At 41.8% G+C, this 24,236-nt stretch overlaps 1 protein-coding gene across 9 annotated transcripts in view; it reads right to left on the minus strand.

Annotated features, from left to right (window-relative positions):
• The window catches only part of LIPH (lipase H), a 56,457-nt gene that overhangs the window by 4,000 nt on the left and 28,221 nt on the right, over nucleotides 1-24,236 (minus strand). For 2 of the 9 annotated variants that reach the window (XM_038583614.1, XM_038583612.1), the window contains 6 exons: nucleotides 23,637-23,726; nucleotides 20,506-20,673; nucleotides 18,731-18,826; nucleotides 16,521-16,632; nucleotides 7,659-7,832; nucleotides 5,486-6,128 (listed from right to left, as the gene is read on the minus strand). In XM_038583614.1, coding sequence (XP_038439542.1) covers nucleotides 6,041-6,128; nucleotides 7,659-7,832; nucleotides 16,521-16,632; nucleotides 18,731-18,826; nucleotides 20,506-20,673; nucleotides 23,637-23,726 — 728 coding nt within the window. In that variant the 3' untranslated portion in view covers nucleotides 5,486-6,040. Of the gene's footprint in view, nucleotides 1-1,795; nucleotides 4,638-5,485; nucleotides 6,129-7,118; nucleotides 7,168-7,658; nucleotides 7,833-15,456; nucleotides 15,558-16,520; nucleotides 16,633-18,730; nucleotides 18,827-20,505; nucleotides 20,674-23,636; nucleotides 23,727-24,236 lie in introns of those variants that run through there. The other 7 variants (XR_005383834.1, XR_005383833.1, XM_038583615.1 and 4 more) reach the window with 7 other exon arrangements.

Here is a 24,236-nt window from a genome sequence, read left to right on the forward strand (position 1 = left end):
TATTTTTTATTGGTGTTCAATTTGCCAACATACAGAATAACACCCAGTGCTCATCCCGTCAAGTGCCCCCCTCAGTGCCGTCACCCATTCACCCCCACCCCCCGCCCTCCTCCCCTTCCACCACCCCTAGTTCATTTCCCAGAGTTAGGAGTCTTTATGTTCTGTCTCCCTTTCTGATATTTCCCACACATTTCTTCTCCCTTCCCTTATATTCCCTTCCACTATTATTTATATTCCCCAAATAAATGAGACCATATAATGTTTGTCATTCTCCGATTGACTTACTTCACTCAGCATAATACCCTCCAGTAATTTTGGTATTAAGAGATTGAGAACAACCTAAATGCCCATCAGTTGGGGACTAACTGATGAGGTTAATTGTGGTATGTTCCCAAAAGTAATGCCGAGTAGTTTCTTAAAAGAGGGAACCAACTCTATATATCCCGATACCGCACAGTCACCACAGAGATAGTGGTGATAAACAGCAAACAGACAAGTCGCATTGTTAGAGTATACTACGACAGTCTATAAAAAGAAAAAAAAAAGGGATATGTTTTGCCTTTCCAAAATACTGAAGCATTTATGAATGAAATTATTCAATGTCTGGGATTTGCAATGAAATAAGGGGATGAAGTTTAGTGGGTAGGGATAAAAATCGACCAAGATTGGTCATTGAATTGATAATTGTTGAAGTTGGATGATGGGCATATGGAGGAGGATTTATGCCATTATATTTCCATATATGTTTGAAATTTTCCATTTAAAAAATGTGGGGAAATGGTCTCAGCCCCCCATTCTCATTTTCTCCCTTCAAACCCTCCATTACAGGTGCACATACACCATGTTAGTTCATGTCTCTGACAACACTCTTCCCCCTCTCTGGCTATCTCTCCCTGAAAAATTGCTACTCCTTCATAACCACCCAGGGCAATTGTCCCCTCCTCTGAGAAGCCTTCTCCAGCTCCAACAGTCAGAAAGGTGGTTCTTTCTCTGTGCTGGGGGTTCCCTGCAGAGTGTCTGTATTCCTTTTATTACAAATACTATGTCATTATCCATCTCCCCGTAGACAGTAAACATTTCTAGAAATGAGACAATGTCTCATCTGTCTTTTGCCTGTCCCAGCCCTTAGCCCTGTGCTTGGCTTATAATTGGCACTTAACAAGTGTTTGTTAAATTAATGGGTCAAGTCTAGCGAGGGAATGATTGGTTGTTTGGAATGGTACATGTTGATTTTGTGAAGTCAGAGGAATATAGGAGGAAAGAACGTAAGTGAAAAACATTACTGGGCGTGTGCTGGGGCCAGGAACAGTAGTGAACCAGAAGCTAAGGCTTCTAGTCTCGAGGCCTTGACATTCCTTCTGGTTGGGGGACAGCATGGAGAGAGTCATAATTTTAGAGTGGATTAGGTGCTATGGGGAAAATAGATAGGGCAAAGCTGCTTCAGCTCCAGAGAAGCAAGCATCATGAACCCACTTATGAGAGAGTAGATGAGCCAGTTTTTCAGGTGAAGGCACTCTGAGCACTGCTGAGGCTACAGCTTGAGTGCTGAGTGGGACTCAAGCCTCGATTTGCCCCTCCCAAGCCCCTGCTCTTTCCTCTGCCGTGCAGCGCCTCTCACCAAGCAGGTGAAAATCCAGAGGTCCAACAGCATTCAGATCTGGAGGTCCGTCATCTGTCTGGAGAGTCAAAACAAAAGGAGGGGAGGAGGTCTCCTAGGGAGACCCTGAAACTTTGGGAAGTAACAGCAGCTGATATTCACTGAGCACTTGGTACACTCCAGACCCCACGGTAAGCGTTTTACATGCAGGCATGAATGTATTTATTCCACATAACATCCCATGTGAAGCAGAGACTTTTAATAGTCCCCTTTTACAGTCCAGGAAAGGGAGCTTAGGAAGAGTTAAGTCGACAGAGGCCACACACCAGAGCCTAATCTCTTTCCCAATGCTACCTCCTTGAGATAGAGAACTGAGATCAGAAACCTGATAAGGAGATGGGGGAACCAGAGAACAGGACGACTCACGCAGGGATGTTGGTGAGGGGAAGAAGTGTTAGAAAAGGAAGCAGTGTGCAGTGGCAGTATCCGTGGAAAAACCCAGCAGGCTGACCTGAGGGTTGTGGGATTCCGCCAAACTGGGGGCATAAGAGACCTTTGACAGCTCTTGTGGGAGATGCAAACCTGATTTCCCATAGGCTCACCATCCAAGCTTCTGCTGGCTGCCTGAGGTGCCCCACTCCCCGGGAGTCCTATTCTGACTCCTGCTCAACCTGTCTGCTTAGGGAAGAAGCCTGGGACTGTGCTCCTCCCTCCCATCCCACCCACGCGCTGATCTGTCCCCCTCCCCCAGCACCTGCAGAGCTAACTCTTCACCAGCTGGTGCACCACCTGGCGTCTACACCAGACTCTTAATACACTTGAGCCTATGCATTTACAACACATGCCCAGGCAGCCTGACAAATGACAGCAGTAATCCCCAACCAAGGGACTCATGCTGGACTGAGAAGCAGGTAGGTGCCAGTGGCTCAGGGAAGTGGGAGGGAAGAAAAGGCAAGGGGTTCCAGTGTGAATGGATTAGCCAGGCCCTCACCGAAGCTCTTTGTCAATAGCACTCAAGCTCCTTTATTGGCTGGGTGAGATCTGCACAGAGCAATTGAAGGGAGGAGCTCGAGGAGCACACGATTTAGTGTCCCTATCCATTGTGGCCATAACTGATTGGAACAGGATAGACACCTTCCCCAAGAGGGGGATCTAAATGCTGCTTCCTCTCCCTGGACTTTGGAATTGGGCCACCTACTGATTGAATAGCCAGGACACAATGGTACCAATGACCCCAGTGGTCCACAGCTGCCCTGTGAGGGAGCCACGCTGGGTCAGAGAGACTCAAGGTAGAGCACAGGGTTAATAAAGGCCCGTGAACTCTTTAGCTAAAGGCTCTGCCCTTCCAGAAGGCTCCCTGTTGAGCTCTTGGGTTGCCTCAAATCCTCTCACTAGTAAAATTTGCATTAGTATGAGTAGTATGAGTAGATTTCTGTTACTGGCATTCAAAGTCTCCTTGGCTAAGCTAGGGTTTTGCAGGACCGAGAGCATGGGACAGGGGTCCAAGAATGAGAGGTTCCAAGTTTAGGGTTTGGGAAGTAACACAATTAAGTGTGTTGATGTCTAAATCCGAGTGGAGGTGACTCCCTCAAGTCCTAAAAATGAGTTCACTCCATTCTGTTCAGCAGACATTTGTTGAGCACTTGCTTTGTGCCCGGCACTGTACCAGGTGCTAGGGCAACAAGCCACAGCTGCTCTTGCTGTGCTCACAGTCTCCTAGGGGAACAGACACAGATATATAACAATATGGCATAAGAAAATGATGATGTGATGATGCACATACAAAGTCAGTGGCAAAGCAGGTGGCAGAAGAGAGTTGTGGAAAGCAAGAGGGACTTTGAACCCCAGCTTGGAGTCATCCAGGAATGCTGGAGGGGCCTGGAGGGCTCTAGCCAAGGCACTAACATGGGGAAGTGGGGGAGAGCAAAATCTCTGATGGGCTTCCTGAAGAATGGTATGAGGACCATCTGGAAGGTTCTAAAAGGAGTGAAAAAAGAGCCAACCTTCTTTTTCCCCGGGGAGCCTGAGAAATGGTTAGTGGGTCTCTAGTAAGAACGGAAACAGTAACAAGTGCTGGGAGAGAAGGCTAAGGCAGAGAAAGGAATGCACCTCCGTGGACATGTGGACATGGGCCATGGCTGGAGTGGAGGGAGCTCTTACAACTGAACACGGTTCCGTAGGGCTCAGAAGAGCATGGTGAGCGCTCATTTACTACGTCCTGAGCACAGAGCACAGACCGTGTTGTAGGCGCCACGTTAGGCACATGGCCCCTGCCTTACCAGTCTAGTGGAGAAGACAGACGTTAATCAAATAATCACACAAATAAATGTAAGGGAAAATAAAAAGCTCAGTAGGAGATCATTGATGAAGATGGGGGGGGGTAAACTGCAATTTAATTGTATCTAGGATTTGGGATTCAGATAGAGACTCTGACAAAGAAGAGGGAGGAGAGGCAAGGATAGCAAGGGAGAGTGGCAAGTTCAGGGGCCTCGGGAGAACCTGCGAAGCCAGTACCACCCCTGGAACCGCCTTCACTTCTCTGGATCACCACCATGTGAGGCTCATTGAGATTCATCTCCCTCCAGTAAACAAACTTCCTTCCTTTATTCATTCATTCATCCATTTGTCCATCCATTCACCCATTCCCCAGTGAGCCAGGTACCAGTGCGAGGAGACCCTAGAGAAGAAGCTGAGAGAGCCCCCCTGCGTGAGGAGTTCATAAGTGACAACAATGCTCTTCCATTTTCTCGCTGTTGTTCTGGCCCCCTGCCTACCAGGCGAGGGAAAGAGGACAAAGAAATGGCTGTGCTGATCAAGATATGGGACTGGTAAACCTCTAAAAAAGAAATCAGGGCCCACTGACATCCTGATTTCTCTGTGCACAATTGCTGAAGAAATGGGGAAGAGGGACGAAGGGTGAGAAGATACCCACCCAAGTGGGCAGGAGCATCTCTGAGCCTCATTCCTTCCCAGGTGCAGGCTCCGTATACGTGTAGGAATCCGTACAGGACGTGCCACACAGGTATGTCCTCATGGAGTTCTACAGTTTATAAAATAAAAAGTCCATTTCTTTTTAAAAGGGCTGTTGTCATGGGAAGCAGTAGAAGAATAGTCACTTGGATAAGGAGGAGGTTGTGGGCCTGTGACTTGGGAGGCTCAGGAACCTTCCTGCAGCGGCCACAGCTGTGGGATGGCTGGTGCCCACCCCTCCAGCTGTGCCTGCGCTGGGCATCTGGCCCCGGGGATGGTCCTCCTGTGGTTCTGGCCCTTGACTTAGTTGCTGTTGCCACTCCAGATTCACTGATCATACCTATTCCTGGGGCAGCCTAAGAATTTTTCAAACTGGAGGCCTCCGGTGCTCCAAGAGCAACCCGGTGTGTGCTTTGAATTCAGATGTTAGCCACACGAGTTACTTAGCGGGTTCCCGAAGGTTAGCATTAGTTACCTCCAACAGGCAGAGAGCATATTTTCATTTTGCATCTGCGTATTCGCTAAATGTCCTTCAAATAACCGTGCACTGCATCAGTAACAAGGAAAAAGTAAACATTTCTGAAGGATTGCTTAAAATGAGGGCTGCCTGGAAAAGTGACCCTTAAGTGACAAACAAGCTCTGCTTCTTCTCTCCTGCCTCGCGCTCCATCCACTGCCCCTGGGAGCGAGGCTGTGCTACTCCTTCATCTACCATTCTTCCCTCATCTGCCCACTATCTGGTCCCAGCAGCTGCCCCTGGGGCTGGCCCTCTGTCCCCACTTCCTCCACCCACCAGCCCACTTTAGAGAGGCCGGGGTGTGGCCTTCCTGCCTTCCCAGGGCAAACAGCTCAAGAGAGGCTGTTGGAAATAAGGAGAGGCTCTCTTACTGCATATTAGATCAGCCATATCAAAATAAATAAAAGCATATTCACATTTATCAAACCACTCAAGGATGTGGCACCCATGGGATTTCAAAGAACCCTTCACAGACTTGCCTCCCAAACCCCCACAATAGCCCCGTGAGGTAGGTCAGGCTCCACTCCTTTCTACATGTAAGGACCTGGAGGAGTTTGGCACAGGGAATGCAGGGTCAAGTCCAAAGTGAGGTGACCAGCCAGTCCTTCCCTTTCAGATGCTTGACGGGCCACGGAGATGAGCAGAGCTGCCCGAGTGACCGGCTGCAGACCCGACAGGCCGGAACGGAGGAGGCCCCAGGACGCAGCCACACAGGCGCTGGGGAGCCTGGCTATTTCCAACTTGCCCTACTTAGGGGCTTCCCTCCCAGGACCGTTCCATAATCCAAGGTCGTTTGGCATTTTGCAGTATGACATCCAGGGGACGCTGCCAGGAAAAGAAAAAAAACCCTGCTTATTCATACTTTTTTGTGCCTTGAGAAGGTGAAGTGACGCTTTACAAAAGCCTGGAGTTGTAGTTTTCTTGATGTCACTGGTGCCCGCGTGTCCGAACAACAGTTACATCTGCAGCTTGGGGCACAGGATAGGTTGGAAGACGTTTTCAATGTTTTCCATCAGTACAAGATCATACCGACACAACTGGGGCCTGTAAAAATAGGACGATATCCTTGTCAATCAAGTAGTAAAAATAGCCCACTCTAAGAAAAGAAATCATACACGTCCTTAGGATACGATATTGTGGAGCAATTATTTCTAACGTTGTAGGAATATGCTTATGGTAAATAAGCAGAGCAACATCAGCAACAATAAGAAAGCAGGATGTAAAATGCTATTTACCACCTAACTTCGTCTAGGTGTAAAAGCAATAATAGGCGACTAGAAAGAAAGAATCCAGGGCCCCTGGGTGGCTTGGTTGGTTAAGCATCTGCTTTGGGCTCGGGTCATGGGATCGAGCCCCACATTGGGCTCCCTGCTTGGCGGGGAGTCTGTTTCTCCCTCTCCCTCTGCCCCACCCCCCTCTTGTGTTCTGTCTCTCAAATAAATTAATAAAATCTTGAAAGAAAGAAAGTCCAAACTATTAACAATTGTTGCCTCTGAATAATGTCATCGTGGGTGATATTTTTTGGCTTCTTAACACCTTCGTACTTTCCAGATTTTATAAAAATCAATCTATATACCTTTGATAATCAAGAAAAACAAGTATTAAAAACTTCCATGGTTTTAAGATGTAATGACTGTCCTCTTGGAAGAAACTTGTATTCTTAAATGTTTTAGGGTACCCCAAACTTTCAGGAGAAAGGAATTCATAAGCATAAAGCACTGACTGCTCACAGCCTTGTCTACCCCTGTCTTGTCCATAGATTGGATGTTAGGACTATATGTTGGAGTGGCATTAGTCACAGTGACCTGCCACCACAGCTTTGCTCTTTCTCCCCTCTTTGACTTTGCCCCTCCATACCCCCCCACACACTGTTGCTTATTTTTTCTGAACCAATTGAGAATAGGTTGTTTACCCCTTAATACTTCAATGTGTATTTCCTAAGAACAAGGACATTCTCGGTACAGTTGTCAAATTCAACATCAAGATAGTACTTCCCTACTGTGTAGTGGAATAAATATTCCAATTATTCTGTACCTTTTTTTACAGTAGGCTCTGTGTTTGCCAGATTATACAAGGCTTTTTTCTACAACAAGAACAAAAAATTTGTAAGCAGTGTGGGTGGAGTAGTTAGGGAAGAATTCTATAACTATAATCATATAACATTATTTCTTTGGATTATTTGGATTATTTATCTTTAAGTGCCTACCAGTATAATTTTCTTCAATTATGGGGCTACTCATTTTTATCAAGTCTATTTTTGGAAAACCCCTCATCTTCTAAATTGATGAAGATCCCATTAAAACATCAGACCAGGATAGCCGCGGTGGCTCAGCGGTTTAACACCATCTTCAGCCCAGGGCGTGATCCTGGAGACCCAGGATCAAGTCCCATGTCGGGCTCCCTGCATGGAGCCTGCTTCTCCCTCTGCCTGTGTCCCTGCCTCTCTCTCTCTCTCTGTGTCTCTTATGAATAAATAAATAAAATCTTAAAAAAAAATCAGACCAAACAGATTAGACAGAAACCCAATAACATCTTTGGAAAACAAGGGCTTGTCAAACCCTGCCCATGGCTCACCTCTCTGGATGGGCAAGTGACCTTAACTTCATGCGAAGAACCCTGAGCTTGTATTTGGGGCCTATTACAGATCCTGTAGAGAACACCAAGGAAATAGTTGACACTTTATCCAAGTCTTGATTAAATCTTGCAAGCAGACTCACTTGGTGGTATTTCTGAAATATTGCAGGTTCACTAGAAGGAAGAATTAATATTGTTAAGTGGATCTAGATTGCTAATGAAATCATTTTGAAGCCTACAAATCACTCTTAAGAAGGTAGCCGCTTGACCCCAAAGTTCTGCTGTATTCCCAAAGACTGCATAAGAGAAGCTTCTGGCCTCAAGAGTGATGAAATACTGTGGCACAAGAGAAGTATGCCCGCTACTATATACACTAGATATCATCCTCATCTCTTGACGCATGTCTCCATTGCCCCGAAAAATTCTTCAAGATGAGTATTATATTGTCTTCACTTTATAGACAAGGAAACATGCTTCTGGAGCTTAAACTCAGCCAGGTCACAGGGCTTATCTGCATCACTGCAGGGATTCAAATTCAGTCCTGAGTTCAAACAGTCCATTAAATTGCATTGCTAGGTGTGTATGCATATTTTTAGCCCGATTAGCTACTAATTTGAAGTTTTGCTTAAGCATATATTTTTTTAGTCCTGCCTTTCAAATAAGATAGCTAAGTCCCAGGTTCCAATACTTTTTCCTACAATGTCATGTTTCCTACAGTTGGAATTTCACATTGAGCCTAAAGTATGTCCACTGGGGAGGCTCAGTAGGTCAATGTCCCTCTGGGAAACTGGGGATGTAGACCATGGAGACCGCCCTGGGCTCAGAGATGGGTGGCTTGCTCTAGAACTGAATCCTTAATTTTGTGGTGGGAATGGGGATGAGAGGGTGTGTGTCACCTCAGCCTCACTAGAATCATGTGTAAGTCCTGTGGAGAGCAAACGTGTCACAAGTTTGAAAGTTACCCAGATTTTAGTTTTTAAATATGATCCTCACTAAAAGGAATGGGGGTTGGGGCACCTGGGTGGCTCAGTCGGTTAAGCTTCTGCATTCAGCTCAGGTCATGAACTAGGGTCCTAGGATCAAGCTCTGCGTTGGGCTCCCTACTCAGGATGGAGCCTGCTTCTCCCTCTCCTCCCAGCTTGTGCTCTCTCTTGCTCTTGCTCTCTCTCTCTCTCAAAAAAATAAATCTCAAAAAAAAAAAAAAAAGTAAAAGGAATGAGGGCTTCCAAGAGAAATGGCTGATTCCAGGGCTAAGTCAGAGAAGGTACAAAGTGATTCCACAACAACTTGTGTGTCAAAAAGTGAGGAACTAAAAAAAAAAAAAAAAAGTGAGGAACTGCTCAAAGAATGGTGGAGATGTTCAAAAGAATATAGAATCACTTCACATTCATCAGGATGGCAAAAATTTTTTTAAAAACTGAAAATAAGAAGTGTTCACAAGGATATGGAGAAATTGGAACCCTTGTACATTGTTGCTAGGAATGTAAAGTCATACAACCACAATGGCAAATGGTCTGAGGTCTCTTCAAAGAATTAAAAATAGAATTGCTTTATGATCTGGCAATTCTACTTCTGGGTATATATGCAAAAGAATTGAAAGCAAGGTCTCAGAAAGATACTTTTGCACACCCATGTTCATATCATCATCATTCACAAGAGTCAGAAGTAGAAGCAACCCAAATGCCCATCAATGGATGAATGGATAAATAACATGTGATATATACATACAATGGAATATTATTCAGCCATAAAAAGGAAGGAAATTTTGTCATATGGTACAACATGGATAAACCTTGAGGACATCATGCTAAATGAAATAAGCCAATCACAAAAAGATAAATATTGTTTGACTCCATTTTAAGTTATCTAAAGTAATCAAATTCATAGAAACATGGGGCGCCTGGGTGGCTCAGTCGGTTGGGCGTCTGCCTTCACTCAGGTCATGATCCTGGGGTTCTGGTATCGAGTCCTGCATGGGGCTCCCTATTCAGTAGGGAGCCTGCTTCTCCCTCTCCCTCTGCTGCTCCCCCTGCTTGTGCTCTCTCTCTCTCTCTCTCTCTGTCAAATAAATAAATAAATAAATCTTTTTAAAAAATTCATAGAAACAAAGTAGAAAGGTAGTTATCAGAGGCTGGAGGGAGAAGGAAAAGGGAGTCATTGATCAATGGGTATAGAGTTTCAGTTTGCAAGATGAAAGGGTTCTGGAGATTTATTTTACAATAATGTGAATATTCTTTTTTTTTTTAAGATTTCATTTATTTATTCATGAGAGACAAAGAGAGGCAGACACATAGGCAGAGGGAGAAACAGGCTCCATGCAGGAAGCCCGATGTGGGACTTGATCCCAGGCCTAGAATCATGCCCCGAGCCAAAGGCAGACACACTCAACCGCTGAGCCACCCAGGTGTCCCTAATGTGAATACTCTTAACACTACTAAGCTGTATACTTATAGATGATGAAGATAATAAATTTTACATTATGTGTTTTCATCACGATAAAAAATGCATTTAAAAAAAGGGCACAGACCCAGTTTGAAGAGATTTCACTGACCAGATTTGAGACAATTTAAATATCAAAATAAATAATGGTAGTAACTGACTGCGAGTCCCCATTAACAAAATAAAAGTCCATGGGTCCATATTGATACAACCAGATACATAGATAAATAAATGGGGAGAAGAAAAATGCTTTCCCTAAATGATGAATTAGAAAAATCACCATTTGACAATCATCATAGTAACAATTCAACTACAACTACATCACAACTAGTGGGTAAAAGTTTGAGGAGTAATGGAACATTTGCATGGTCTCAAAGTACCTCCCCGCAGTATACTTCTTAATACAAAGGAAAAACAGTAACTTGATAGTGAAGAAACTTGGCAGAAACACCTTAATGAACCAGTCCACTTTAATGAAATAAATCAAAGTTGTGGGCCTCCTGATAGGGCACACTGGACCAAACATAACATCACTTCTGTGCTGTTCTTGCCAGAGATTTATGATCTGAATGTAATCATGAGGAAGCATCAGACAAACCCAAACTGAAGACATGCTGAAAATAACTGACCGATAAGTGTCAAAGTCAAAAAAGTCAAGGAAAGATGGAAGAAGGTTCAAGTGAAGACTAAAGAAAGAGGATAACCAGATACAACCAATGATCCTGAGTTGGATCCCTCTCCAAGAGCAGCTGTGGAAACACGAGCATTCAGAGATTCCAGGAAAGTGATGCCGCCTGCGGTTGGCAAAACCCAGTGGGGGTAGATGGAAGGCAGGAGAGGGAAAAGCCCCCCTGGAGCTGGTAAAGCCTGTCTACAAGTACAGGTTGGAACCCCCTCTTCCACCTGGAGGGATGTCTGGAAATACTGGGGGAGGCATTAACCGAGTAATGGGTTCTTAAAAGAAAAAATGGAGTGAGAGCCAATGAACTATGGGCTTTGACCAATAATAGGAGCCAGATGTTTGTTTCTGTTAATATGGTGCACTAACCACCCTGCAAACAATTCCTAATAATGGATACAATTAAAACAAAAACAAAACTAAAAACCTTTTAAATTGCACTGGAAAGCAAAGAACACTGAGAAACCTCAAAAATATGTGAAGGCAGAAATACTGACATCACATCACCTTTTGTTGGCCTTTTTTGGAAGTTAGTAACAAGTTTTCTTTTTTATGGTCTTGCACTGCAGTAGAACACAAAACAAAGCCACTGGAGGAGGAGAATTGAATGGGAAACTCTGGTGAGGGGTGAACTAAAAATAAATTCTAAGTACACAACCCTCCTACAACCTCAGGGGGCAGAAACAATCTCTATCAAAATCCTAGCTGCCTTTCTTTTTCTTCCAGAAACTGACAAGCTAATTTAAAATCCACGTGGAAATTAAAGAGACCCAGAATAGTCAAAAAACTTTGAAAAAGACCAAACTTGGGGTGCCTGGGTGTCTCAGCTACTTAAGCATCCCACTCTTGATTTCAGCTCAAGTCATGATCTCAGGGTCTTGAGATCAAGACCCACATTTGGGTCCACACCTAGAGTGGAGCCTGCTTTGGATTCTCCCTCTCCCTCTGCCCACCCCCTTCACCCAACATGTCTGTGCTGTCTCTAAAAAAAGAAAAGAAAAAGACCAAAGCTAGGGAATTCACACTTCCTGATTGCAAAATTTGTTGGAAAGCTTCAGTAGTGCTACAGTAAGCTACATGACAATGTGGTATTTGTATTAGGATAGATATATACATCAATGGAAGAGAATTGAGAGTCCAGAAATAAAACCTTCCATTTACTGTCTATTGATTTAGGCAAGGGTGTCAAGACATTCACAGAGAAAGAATAGGTTTTTCAATAAATGGTGCTGTGATAACTGGGTGTCCACAGGCAAAGGAATAAAGTAGGACCTTCTACCTTATTCTATATGCAAAAACGAACTCAAAATGGATCAAAGACCAAATGTGAGACCTAAAATTATAAAGGACTTGTGTCCAGAGTAAATAAAGAACTCTTGCAATTCAACAATAAAAAGGTAATAATCCAATTTTAAAGTAAGAGGCACACAAAAACCGGTACCCAGATGTTTATAGCAGCTTTATTCAAAATTATCAAGATTTGGATGTAGCCAAGATGTCCTTTAGTAGAAGAATGGGTAAATAAACTGTAGTACATCCAGACAATGGAATACTATTCAGTGCCAAAAGGATATGAGCTAGCAAGCTATGAAAAAACATGAAGAAAACTTAAATCCTATTACTAAGTGAAAGAAGCCACTTTGGAAAGGTTACATACTGTAGGATTCAGCTACATGACATTCTGAAAAAGGCAAAACTCTGGAGACAGTAAAAAGACCAATAGTTGCTAATAGTTAGAAGGAAGAGATGGATATGATAGGCAGAGCACAGAGGACTTTTAGGATTATAGGATCTACTCCATGATCCTATAATGGTAGATATATGTTCTAATATGTTTGTCAAAACCTATAGAATGTACACCACCAACAGTGAACCCTAATGTAAACCATGGACTCTGGGTAATAATATATCAGGGTAGATGTTTCTGTTGTTACAGGTGTACCACTCTATTATCAGATTTGATACTTGGGGAGGCTGTGTGTATGTGGCCAAGAGGGTATATGGGAAATCTCTGCACTTCCTGCTCAGTTTTGGGAATCTAAAACTGCTCTAAAAAATTAAGTCTGTTGAAAAGAGAAAAAGTGAGTAAATGTCCTGAATAGACATTTCTCAAAAAAAAAAAAAAAAAAAAAAAAAACCATACAATTGGCCAGTAAGCACATGAGAGACACTCAAAGTTGTTCATCATTAGGGAATTGCAAATCAAAGCCATAATAAGATATAACATAATGCCCACTAGAATGGCTACAATAAAGCAGACATGGGGACGCCTGGGTGGATCAGTGGTTGAGCAACTGCCTTTGGCTCAGGGCGTGATCCTGGGGTCCTGGGATCGAGTCCCACACCGTGCCTGCTTCTCTCTCTGCCTGTGTCTCTGCCTCTTTCTCTCTGTGTGTGTCTCATTAACAAATAAATAAAATCTTTAAAAAAAGACAGACATGTCTGTGGTATATATACAAAATAGGATACATGTACACAAAGGAATATTATTCAGGGTTTACAAGACAAGAGAAATCCCGTCACGTGTTATAACATGAATGAACCTTAATATTATGGTAGGTGAAATAAGCCATCCACAAAAAGATGAATATTGTGTGAGTCCACTTATATGAGGTATCTAAAGTAGTCAAATTCATAGAAATAGTAGAATGATGCTTGCTAGGGACTAGGGGGAGAGGGAGAAGGGAGTTATTATTTAACCAGTATTGAGTTTCAATTTTGCAAGATGAAAAAGTTCTGGAGATGTTTCACAACAATGTGAATATATGTAACACTACTAAACTCAGAAATGATTAAGATGGTAAATTTTATGTTTTGTCTTTTTTAATCACAATTTTAAAATTTTAAGACAGATAATAACAGTGTTGGCAAGGATGTGGAGAAATTAGAATTCTTACACATGGCTGGTGGGGAATGTAAAATGTTGCAGCTGCTTTGGAAAGCAGTTTGGCATTTCCTGAAAATGTGAAATACATAGCTATCATATTACCCAGCAGTTCCACTGCTAGGTATATACCCGAGAGAGATGAAAATATATGTCTACACAGAAACTCATACACCTATGTTCATTATGTGTATGTAGCAGCATTATTCATAATAGCCAAAAAAGTGGAAACAACCCAAATGTCCATCAGCTGACAAAAGGATAAATAAAATGTGGTATGTGTGAACAGAGTGGCACAGTGGAAGCAAGCTGGGCCCATAACCCAGAGGTCAGTGGATCAAAGTAAAATGCAGTACATTCATACCATGGAATATTATTTGGCCACTGATACATGCTATTGTATCTTGAAAATATTATGCTCAGCCAAAAAAGCCAGACACAAAAAGGCCACATATCGTATGATTTCATTTATATGGCATGCCCAGAATGTGTAAATCTATAGGGACAAAAAGTAGACTAGTGGTAGACAGGAGCTGGGGAGGAAGCAGGAATGAGAAAGTACTAATAGGTATGGGGTTTCTTTTTGAGATGATAAAAGTGTTCTGGAATTACATGGTAGTGATGTTTGTACATTTTGTGAATATACTAAAAACCAGTGAAATATAAACTTTAAAAGGGGTAAATGTTATGGTATGTGAATTATATCTTAATTTTTATAAAAGGTTTAAAATTGAAAAAGAAATACATCCAAGACATGAATACACCAGGCATATCCTAGATGTGACTCCATTCGCACCATAGCCTGGTAAGACTGAATAAACTCAGGGCACATTCTCTGATACTATTTTCCTTTCCTTGAATTGTAAAACTACTAAATACTAAAATACTAAAAGCTAAAAGTTTACCTTGCAGAAGAGAAAAGTAGACATAATCTCCCCACGTAATAGAAGGACCATTTCCTTTTTTCCTATATCCTCTCTGATTGGTGATGATGTTTTCACAATCATTACTCAACTAAGAATGACTAAACATGAATAAAATAGAAATGTTAAGGTCTCTATCTTAATCAAGAAAAAACTCCTTCACAGGGATGCCTGGGTGGCTCATCGGTTGGGCACCTGCCTTCAGCTCAGGAGGTGATCCCAGGATCTGGGATTGAGCCCCACATTGGGCTCCCTGCAAAATGTCTGCTTCTCCCTCTGCTTCTGTCTCTGCCTCTCTCTCTGTCTGTGTCTCTCATGAATAAATAAATAAATCTTAAAAAAAAAAAAAAAAGCCCTTCACAGAAAGTCCTAGTTGGGAGAAATTCACTACATAAAATTAAATTTCTAAGACATGTAAAGCCAACATGTAAGCAGTTATTGGCATAAAAAAAAACAAATTTTGTAGGTGAGCACTTTTTTGTTACAGACCTGCACGATTTCCCCTGCTATTTCTTGGAATGTCCAGGTGAGGTCCCTGCCCAGCTTCCTTACTGAAGATGACACCCTAGAATCTGCCTGACGCCGGTTGGTCAATATGCGCCCCCTAGCGGTGTCCTCCCTGAAACTGCAGCCGCACTGGGTTTGGGGACATTGGCATTGAAGGGAGTGTGGTATTGGCCAATCACTTGGCCTCTCTGAGCTTCCGTTTCCTTATATATAAAATACAGATGATAATACCACCTCACAAGGTTTTAGTGTAAACTGCATGAGCCTGCGTGTGTGATGTGCCTAGTTCAATAAACAAAGGCTGTTATTATTATGATCCGGGGATGCATTAAAGAAAAAAATCACCTCCAGACCACCAATACACACCTTCTCTATTCATCTCTATGGTGAACCCATAAGCGACTGCCAGTTTCAGATCACATTCCAGTTGGTCCTCTATGAGTGAAGCCAACAGACAACCCAAGTGCCTAGTAGATAAGAGGGCCCCCCAAAATGTTTATGAGTAAATGAGCAAGATGAACTTCAAATTTCTTTGCTTAAAGTGTTATTTTCCTCCTTTTTCCTGGTTATAAAATTAATGGATGAAACCAATTAACTATATATATTTATTTATTTATAACATATATATATGTTATAAATAAATAAATAAACGCACAACACAATATCATATAAAAGTAAAAGAGAAAGTAAAGAGAGGCTGGAAAAAGCACTCCTATTCCTACCATCCAAGGGACAATCTAACATATTAGGCATATTGCTTTTTCATTTTTTTGGCATTGTTGATCTAATTTTATACTTTTCATCATTTGATAAATCCTGCATTTTTCACTTTGCACATTATAATTTAATAGGTTTCATAAGTTAATGTATAAGTACATTTTATAATATGAGAATATTTAATTCACCATTTCCCCTTCATTGGATTTTCAGGGTGTTTCCAATTTTCTATTGCAAATCACATTTTCTGAGTTGCAGAAACATACATATATATATGTGTGTGTGTATATATTAAGAGCTCACAAAAAATTGAAACGTGTGGGTGTGGATGCCTTTAGGTGTGGGATTGTTGGGATGGGGCAAGTATTTGCACTTTTATGTTACATATTTTATGTTATATATTTCTTTACTGTTTAAATCCTTTATAGCAAGAAAGGATGACTTTTGTAATTAAGTGTTTAAACAAAGGAAGGAAGCAGGAGAGGGAGAGGGGAGGGAGGGAGGAAAGAAGAAAAGGAAGTAGATCCCTGTACCAATATTTTTTATAAAGAGCCAGGAAGATCAAGAACCACGAGAAGTGACCACTCCCATATATCTTTTGTAGAACAAAAACAAGTACAAATCTATAAATAAGAAAGTAGGTATATTTGGGATTTAATTTCTCTGAGCAAAAAGGGAAATAGCAAACTGCAAAGTAACCCAGCCCAACTTACTGATTGATTTTGGATTCTGTGATATTCCCAGCTTTATCTTTCAATTTGATTGTAATGGAGCCTCTTCTTATGTTCTTATTCCAAGTTATAATGTCCACAAAGTAATGATATACTGCAAAACAAGGAGAGAGCACAACGAGAGAAGGATACTCTCAATGGCTCCACTGAAAGGTCAGTTCCTAAAAACCCAACCTGCCTCATAACTTGAGTCTCTTGTTCTCTTCCTCTCTAGTTTCTCTGCAAAGATCCAGGGCAGAATTTTCTAATATTCCTTTCCATTCTTTTTGGTAGATATGGCCTGGGTGATGGAGAATTCAGTGGTCTCCAGTTGTCATGTTCAAGCACCACAGTTGGATTGGTGTTCCCACCTTATTGACTGAGGTATCATGGCCTACTGCTGAGTATGACTGGCTCATTGCAATCTCTGCCCTTGTACGATAAACCAGCAAGGCGTCCACGAAGAGACTCTCTAGAGCTGACAAGGTCTTCCACAATCTGGGCCGTGTCCACCAGCCTCCCTCATGTCTTCCCCAGTCCTGCCGTATCACCTGCACTGCCAAACTGTCCCTTGCTCCTGAGCCTTCTTCCCACTTGGACACTCTTACTTTGCCCCTTTGACAACTCATCCTTCAGGTTTTGGCTTAATGTCCCTTCCTCCACGAGACCTTCACTGACCCTCAGACTAAGTCAGATTTCCCTCTTAGAATTTTTATTATGCTCTAGTATTCTCCTGTCATTATAGTCAACACATTTACCTATATTTACAAAGTGCAAGAAAAAAAGTGATAATCAAAAAAGTGGTGTGTGTATATATATATATATATATATATATATATATAGGCATATCTATACAAATATTGCCTGAGTAATGTCTTATGCAGTTAAAAAAATAAAGTTAAAATATACTACAGCAATAACTGTGAAGGGATTCCTCTTTATAATCCTGGAAGTAGTACCTTATAGGCATTCAGAATATTTCTACTGAATAAATGAGAATGCATGATGTGTTCAGAAAATTATTCTTCCCCCCTACTCTTTGCTTCCCAAGGTCAATGATGCTTTGGGAAGATGGGTTCTCACAGTGGTAGCCTGATTTGCTATCCTTTGATCAGACTTGCAGAGAAGGGAGTGGAATCTCAGGGAGATGTTGGTTCCAGAAATAAGGTCAGCCCTGGAGTATCCATTTCATGGCCCATTATTACTTGGGCACTTGCCTCCCTTGAACCGGGTAGACAGCAAACCCTGGGCTGTCACACATGGCTCCAAAGGGGGAGGGAAACCACTGATCTGCAGCCTCTTTTATTAGGGTTGCTTCTAAGAAGAGTGAAAAGGGGAACAAGATTACAAGACATGCCCAGGAAAATTTCTACTTGATTTCCAAGACATCTAGTCATCTGTTGCTACACTTAGCCCCTATGTGGAATATCCAAGCTCTCAGTGTCTTTAGAAGATCATCATGGTTGCTTTGGAGCTGGAACTGACCCATAGATGTGGCTGATACCTGATTTCACTGAGCCACAACCTCGGGTCTTTGGAGGAGTCAAGCACATTTTCTGGAAGATCTTAGTGATTAGAATGGCTATCCAGGGGGTTCCATGGATAGCTCAGTCAGTAGAGCATGCAACTCTTGACCTCAGGGTCTTGAGTTCAAGCCCCATGTGTGGTGTAGTTTGCTTAAAATCTTTTTGTAATAATAATAATAATAAAAAAGAACCGGGATGCCTGGGTGGCTCAGCGGTTAGGTGTCTGCCTTTTGCTCAGGGCATGATCCTGGAGTCCCAGGATTGAGTCCCACATCGGGCTCCCTGCATGGGGCCTGCTTCTCCCTCTGCCTATGTCTCTGCCTCTCTCTCTGTGTCTGTCATGAATAAATAAATAAAAAATAAAATCTTAAAAAAAAAAAAAGAAAGAGCCATCCAGCAAAGCTAGCAATTTTGATTTGTTGAGATTGAATCCTTATAACCCAGAAGATAGGCATTATTATCCCTATTTTACCTAGCAGGACACTGAGATTCAGAAAGGTTAAATGTCTTGACCAAGGTCACATAGCTACTGTGTGGTAGAGTCGGGATTCAACCAACGTCTTCCAGCTCCAAAGTCCACACTTCATCGTGGCCTTCGTTTACCAAGAGGTAGCCAGGAAGCTGAGACTCAGCCATTTTTTAAAAGGGAGGGGGTTTGAAAGGCAAACAACCACATCCACCACTCACTGCAGTATGGTTTCTCCTCAGCTGTGTCGAAGAACGCTTTAGTCATAGGAGGGTTTCTCTGCTTTAAATACTCTTTCCAATTATCAGCATAATAGCCTATAAAGCAAGTTGGAAAAAGGTAACTAACATGTATTACATAAATGTAAAAGCAGCTGGGGAGGCAGTGAGAACAGTGAGTTTGACCACCCACACCACCAAGACAGTCTCCCTCTTACACCCCTGCTATGGGGAGGACCTACAGGGCCACCAGGCCATACTTCCCCTGCATCTCCCATACCTTGCTTGCTACCCCATCTCTCAGAGCTGGGACTTGCAAAATGACTCCACTGTAGCTCTCCCCCCTTTTTACTGACGTATCACCCTGGTTCTCAGTGGCACACTAGTTCTCTCACACCCTGGTTAGGCTAAGAATAGCACTGACATTTTTCAGTAATACATTCATTTTATAGATTAAAACAGATTCAGGTTTACACCTAAAATGCCAGCATTCTTGCAAAGCATTGTGCTTTCTTGAAGAACTACAATTATGCCCCTAAATTGCACAGAACCTGAGCTTCCTATGAAAACGTGGGCTTGCCCTTTGAACAATGAGAAAATTCCCATGATCATCCAGTTTCAAAGTCCTCACCATCTGGAATACTTCTACCAACCCTTAGCAAATATCCAAGCAGCCTTCACAGTATCTGCTACCCCCACCCCATCCCGTATGTGCACATAAGGACCAGGGCTCAGAGCTCCTGGGTGGCTCGGGTTGAGCATACGTATGCCTTTGGCTCAGGTTATGATTTTGGGGTCCTGGAGTCAAGTCTTGCAGTGGGCTCCCCCCAGGGAGCCTGCTTCTCCCTCTGCCTGTGTCTCTGCCTCTCTCTGTGTGTCTCTCACAAATAAATAAATAAATAAAATCTTTTTTAAAAAGGGGGGAAAAAAAAGAACCAAGATTCAGGGGCACCTGGATGACTCCGTTGGTTAAGGTTCCAACTCTTGATTTCAGTTCAGGTCGTGATCTCAGGGTCATAAAGTCAAGCCCCATGACCAGCTCTGTGCTCAGTGGATTCTCTCCCTCTCCCCTCTGTGCCTCTCCCTGCTCACGTTCTCTCTAAATTAAAAAAAAAAAAATCAGGATTCAGTGTGAGGGCATTTACCAGACACAGTTCGTTGGAAGGGGTCATTCTGCGGGGCCATTTGACAGGAGAGCCTGGGCCCACTGTGACCCTCCCCCATCAGAGGTTATGTGCATCAAGAGGATGTTTCTGTCCCCACGAGAGCAGGCTATGTAAAGTGACTATGCCCTTGGTGGACTTGGAAACTTTTTTTGGGACCTTCTTTTTTGTGCTAGAGGGTCCAGGAAGGTTGCACTGCCGTCTGGATGAAATTGTATGCAAATGGCTTTCCTAACACTGTTTATGAGTAGGAAGGCCAAGAGTGCTTCACAGAACAAATTGGCTAGAAAAGGCTAAGTAAATATTTTTTTAACGATGCAATTTTCAGGCGCATTTTTATTTGCTTGTTTATTTATTTATTTATTTTTAAGATTTTATTTATTTATTCATGAGAGGCACAGAGAGAGGCAGAGGGAGAAGCAGACTCCCTGCACGAGCCCAATGCTGGATTCGATCCCAGGACCCTGGGATCAACCCTGAACCGAAGGCAGATGCTCAACCACTAAGCCACCCAGGTGTCCCTCAGGCCCATTTTTAGATAGTAAAATGGTGCTGGGATTCTATCAAAAATAAACTGTTTGTTCATCAGAGGGGGAAACTGCTTGTTGGACTTACCCAGAAGGGGACAGGACTCCTTTTGTGGTATGCCACAGTTGACACACTTGCCGTTCCTATAATCCCGGTAGGAGTCACAGGGATATGCGGTAATGGAACAGTTCTCTCTCAGAGAAGAAAGGTACAGGTACACAGACCTCTGGTGGTCACACTTAAAATACTTCAATCCTTAATTGTAAAAGGAATGATGAAAGAGTAGAGCAGTTGTAGCCTTTAACAATAGCACATCACATTCCATACACCCACAATTCATCATCTGTCCTATATGCCAGGTACTGTGCTAACAGCTTCAATGTATTTTATTCCATTTAATCCTTATAAAAACCCATAGAACAGGATTCATGCCGGCATGTGGTAGGATAAAAGAAGATAGGCATGATTACCCCCATCTTACCCAGCAGGACACTGGGATTCAGAGAGCCTAAATGACTTGACCAAGGTTACACAGCTATTATGTGGTAGAAACAGGACTCAACCTATGTCCTTTGTCAGTGAAAAGGAAGAGAAAAATCAATGGTAGATTTTCCCCAGAGATTCTCAGCAGAAGGCAAGCACGTTTAAACTAGTAAAGACATCAGAGAAAGAAGGCATTGAGGAGTAATTGATAGAGGAAGATCCCCAAGGAGGACAAGCAGAGGTGACAGCTTTGAAAAAGAAGGGGAGATGCTTCCACCCTGGGGGCAGAAGGGAACATGAATGTGAAGACTGATCTTGTAAACTAAGATGAGGATAGATAGAATGGCTCCCTCAGTAAGATCTTAATCTAGGTGAAAAAGGCAAATCTAGACCAATTTTAAGAAGTGAGGGTTTATAGGTAGTGAGATTTTTGGAATAGAAGCATCAGGAGTGATCACAGGGAGTCAGAAGAGATAAACATAAGGATTCTCTGGTATCACTGAGAGCCATGGAAAGGTTAGCAAGTTTGCCTGGATCTAGTACTCAATTAACAATGCTCCATGGCAGCTCCAGAATGTTCTCAAGCTAAAGTGGGTGACTTGGCAGAGAACTCCAGGGGTTCTGTACTGGGAGTACACAGGGCATTTATGAGAAACCCCATGGTAGGGGTTCCATTTCTGCTACAGGGTGAAGGGTGACATAAGAGGAATTGAACAATGCGTGGTGGCAAATGGTCAAGAAGAGGTGACAAGCAAGCCTCCAGTTAATTCCTAGTGGGTGGGAGGTGGTGCCATGGTGAGAGAGGAAGGCATCGAGGTGCAGAGATGGCATCGGGAAGGTTAGACATGATGAAGCACCGCAGCACACAACACTGTTGGAAGGTGGATGGGTCCAATGATGAAGTCATTCATTCAGAAAAGGGAGTTGGGTCCCAAAGATGGGTAAACAAAGGAGGTGAATATCTGAGTAGGAAACAGTGATTATGAGCCTGTGGTTTGGATAGGCACTGAGTGCTGGAGTGTCAGATCCATGTTTCCTTTTCCCCCAGCGTCCACTTATGTCCATAGAGGAGATCAGTGAAGGACAGAAATAAACTGGGGCCGAGAGAAGAGAAGGGTTGGCATGGGGCCAAGCTGGACTGGACTTAATCTGACAGGTCAATATTGACTTATTGCTCCTGGAATTTCCATTTGCAGAAACAATGACATTGATAACAATACAGAGAATGTCCTTTATAAGCAAAGCACATTATCAGGACAGGATTTGAACACACACAATTTATGGTACAATTTGGTTGACCCTACTAATGCCATTTCATCTGGATCATTTTCAAACACCACATAATTCCCGTGGGGCCACATACAGCTACCATTTTGTAACAAGATCATCTTTTTCTAGAATCATATCCATGATTATTTAACTTTCTCTAGCAATTGTGAAATACAGATTCAGAGCACTTAAGGATGGATTATTTTGTTCTGTCCCCGCCCACCCACACATTACTTTTATGTTGCCCTCTGTTTTTTGTTTTATGAGGTTTTTTTCATTATAAAATAATAAAATAATACATGCTCATTTAGAAAATATAAAACAATAGGAAATGATGCAAAAACCAGCTAGAAGTCCGGTTCTATTCAGACTTCACCACTAATGATTATTTGCAGCATTTATGTTTAGTCTTTTTTTCTATACTTACTTACATATGTACGAATATACATTTAAAAAACAAATTGGGATCATACTGTATAGTTTTGTGTCTTTTGCACTTAATATCCCATTGTAAGCATTTTCATTAATCTGAAAATATGACTTTTTAACAATTATATTTCTTTGTGTGAGTGTACAATAGTTACTTAACAATTTTCCATGTTGGATATTTAGACTATTTCTAAAAATTTAGTTATCATAAACAATACTGTGTCAGATATCTTTGCACTTCGATTTTTGTCTACCTTTTCCATTATTTCTCTGGAAGAAATCTCCAGATATGGAATTTCTAGAGCAAAGACACACCTTTGTAAGAAAGCAAGAAAGAGAAATAATTCATAATATCTTTTAATTATATGGTTATGGTTATTTGTTTTTTTATTTATTCTTTAAGTTAAGTATAATTAGCATACAGTGTTATATTGGTTTCAGATGTACAATATAATGATTCATCAGTTCTACACTTACTCAGTGCTCATCATGATAAATGTATTCTTAATCTCCTTCACCTATGCCCCCACAACCACCCCTCTGGTAACCAACCCTCTGTTTCTTCTCTATAGTTAAGAGTCTGGTTCTTTTCTGTTTGTCTCTTTTGTACTTTGTTCATTTGTTTTGTTTCTTAAAATCCACATATGAGTGAAATCATATGGTTTTTTTTCTTTCTCTAATTTCACTTCACATAATACCCTCTAGATCCATCCATGTTGTGGCAAATGATTTGATTCATTCCTTTTTATGGCTGAGCAATATTCCATTGTATAAATATACCACATCTTCTTTATCCATTCATCTATGGATGGATACTTAGGTTGTTTCCATTTCTCAGCTATTGTAAATAATGCTGCAGTGTTTTTTTTTTTAAGTAGTATATTTGAGTAATAATTTTTAATTTGTAACTTATGTTTATACTGTATCTTCTCAGGTGATTTTTCTATTAAAAACTGTTACACATAGAATAATATCATATTTTTTAAATATGCCTTTTAAAATCACTACTATACAATATATAAAGTTTCTGCACTTACCTCCCAATATTGTCTTGGGGCAACCAGGTTGATCCAGTCCTCCATTTGGGTAGAAGTCTATGTTTCCTAAAGGCTCCCTGTAGCCCAGTGCTAAAGGAAAAGAGACTATGCTTTTATTTTTGAATTTTCTCATTGCATAGCTCATTTGCCCAGAGGATATAGGCAGGGGTTTTGTTCTTCATATTGCTATATCTATTTAAATATTTTGCCCAAAGTTACCCAGCTAGTTAACTAGAATGCAGCATTTCCAACTAGGAGTCTATGAAGATGGTAATGGAATTTATTTCCAATATTTCTCAAGATATAAGGGTTTCGGTCACTCATTCACAGCAAGTCTGATAAAATGATGTTTCTTCTTTATATTTGGCTAGAAGCCTCTAAGTACCATTGATTCCTGGGCCTGTAATTGAATTCATTTCAGTCTTTCATGAATAAGAAAAAAATAAACTTTTACTTTATAAGAGACAAAATTTTTTAAATTGGAAACTCTTCTAGAAAATGGGAACCAAAAAAAATTGTAGGTTGATTTACTAATTGCTTATTTTCTTTAACCTTGTAACCACAAAATAATCAGTTAAATCCTTGATTTAAATGATTATT

This window comes from Canis lupus, chromosome 34, assembly GCF_011100685.1.
Source record: "Canis lupus familiaris isolate Mischka breed German Shepherd chromosome 34, alternate assembly UU_Cfam_GSD_1.0, whole genome shotgun sequence".
Lineage (NCBI taxonomy): Eukaryota > Metazoa > Chordata > Mammalia > Carnivora > Canidae > Canis > Canis lupus.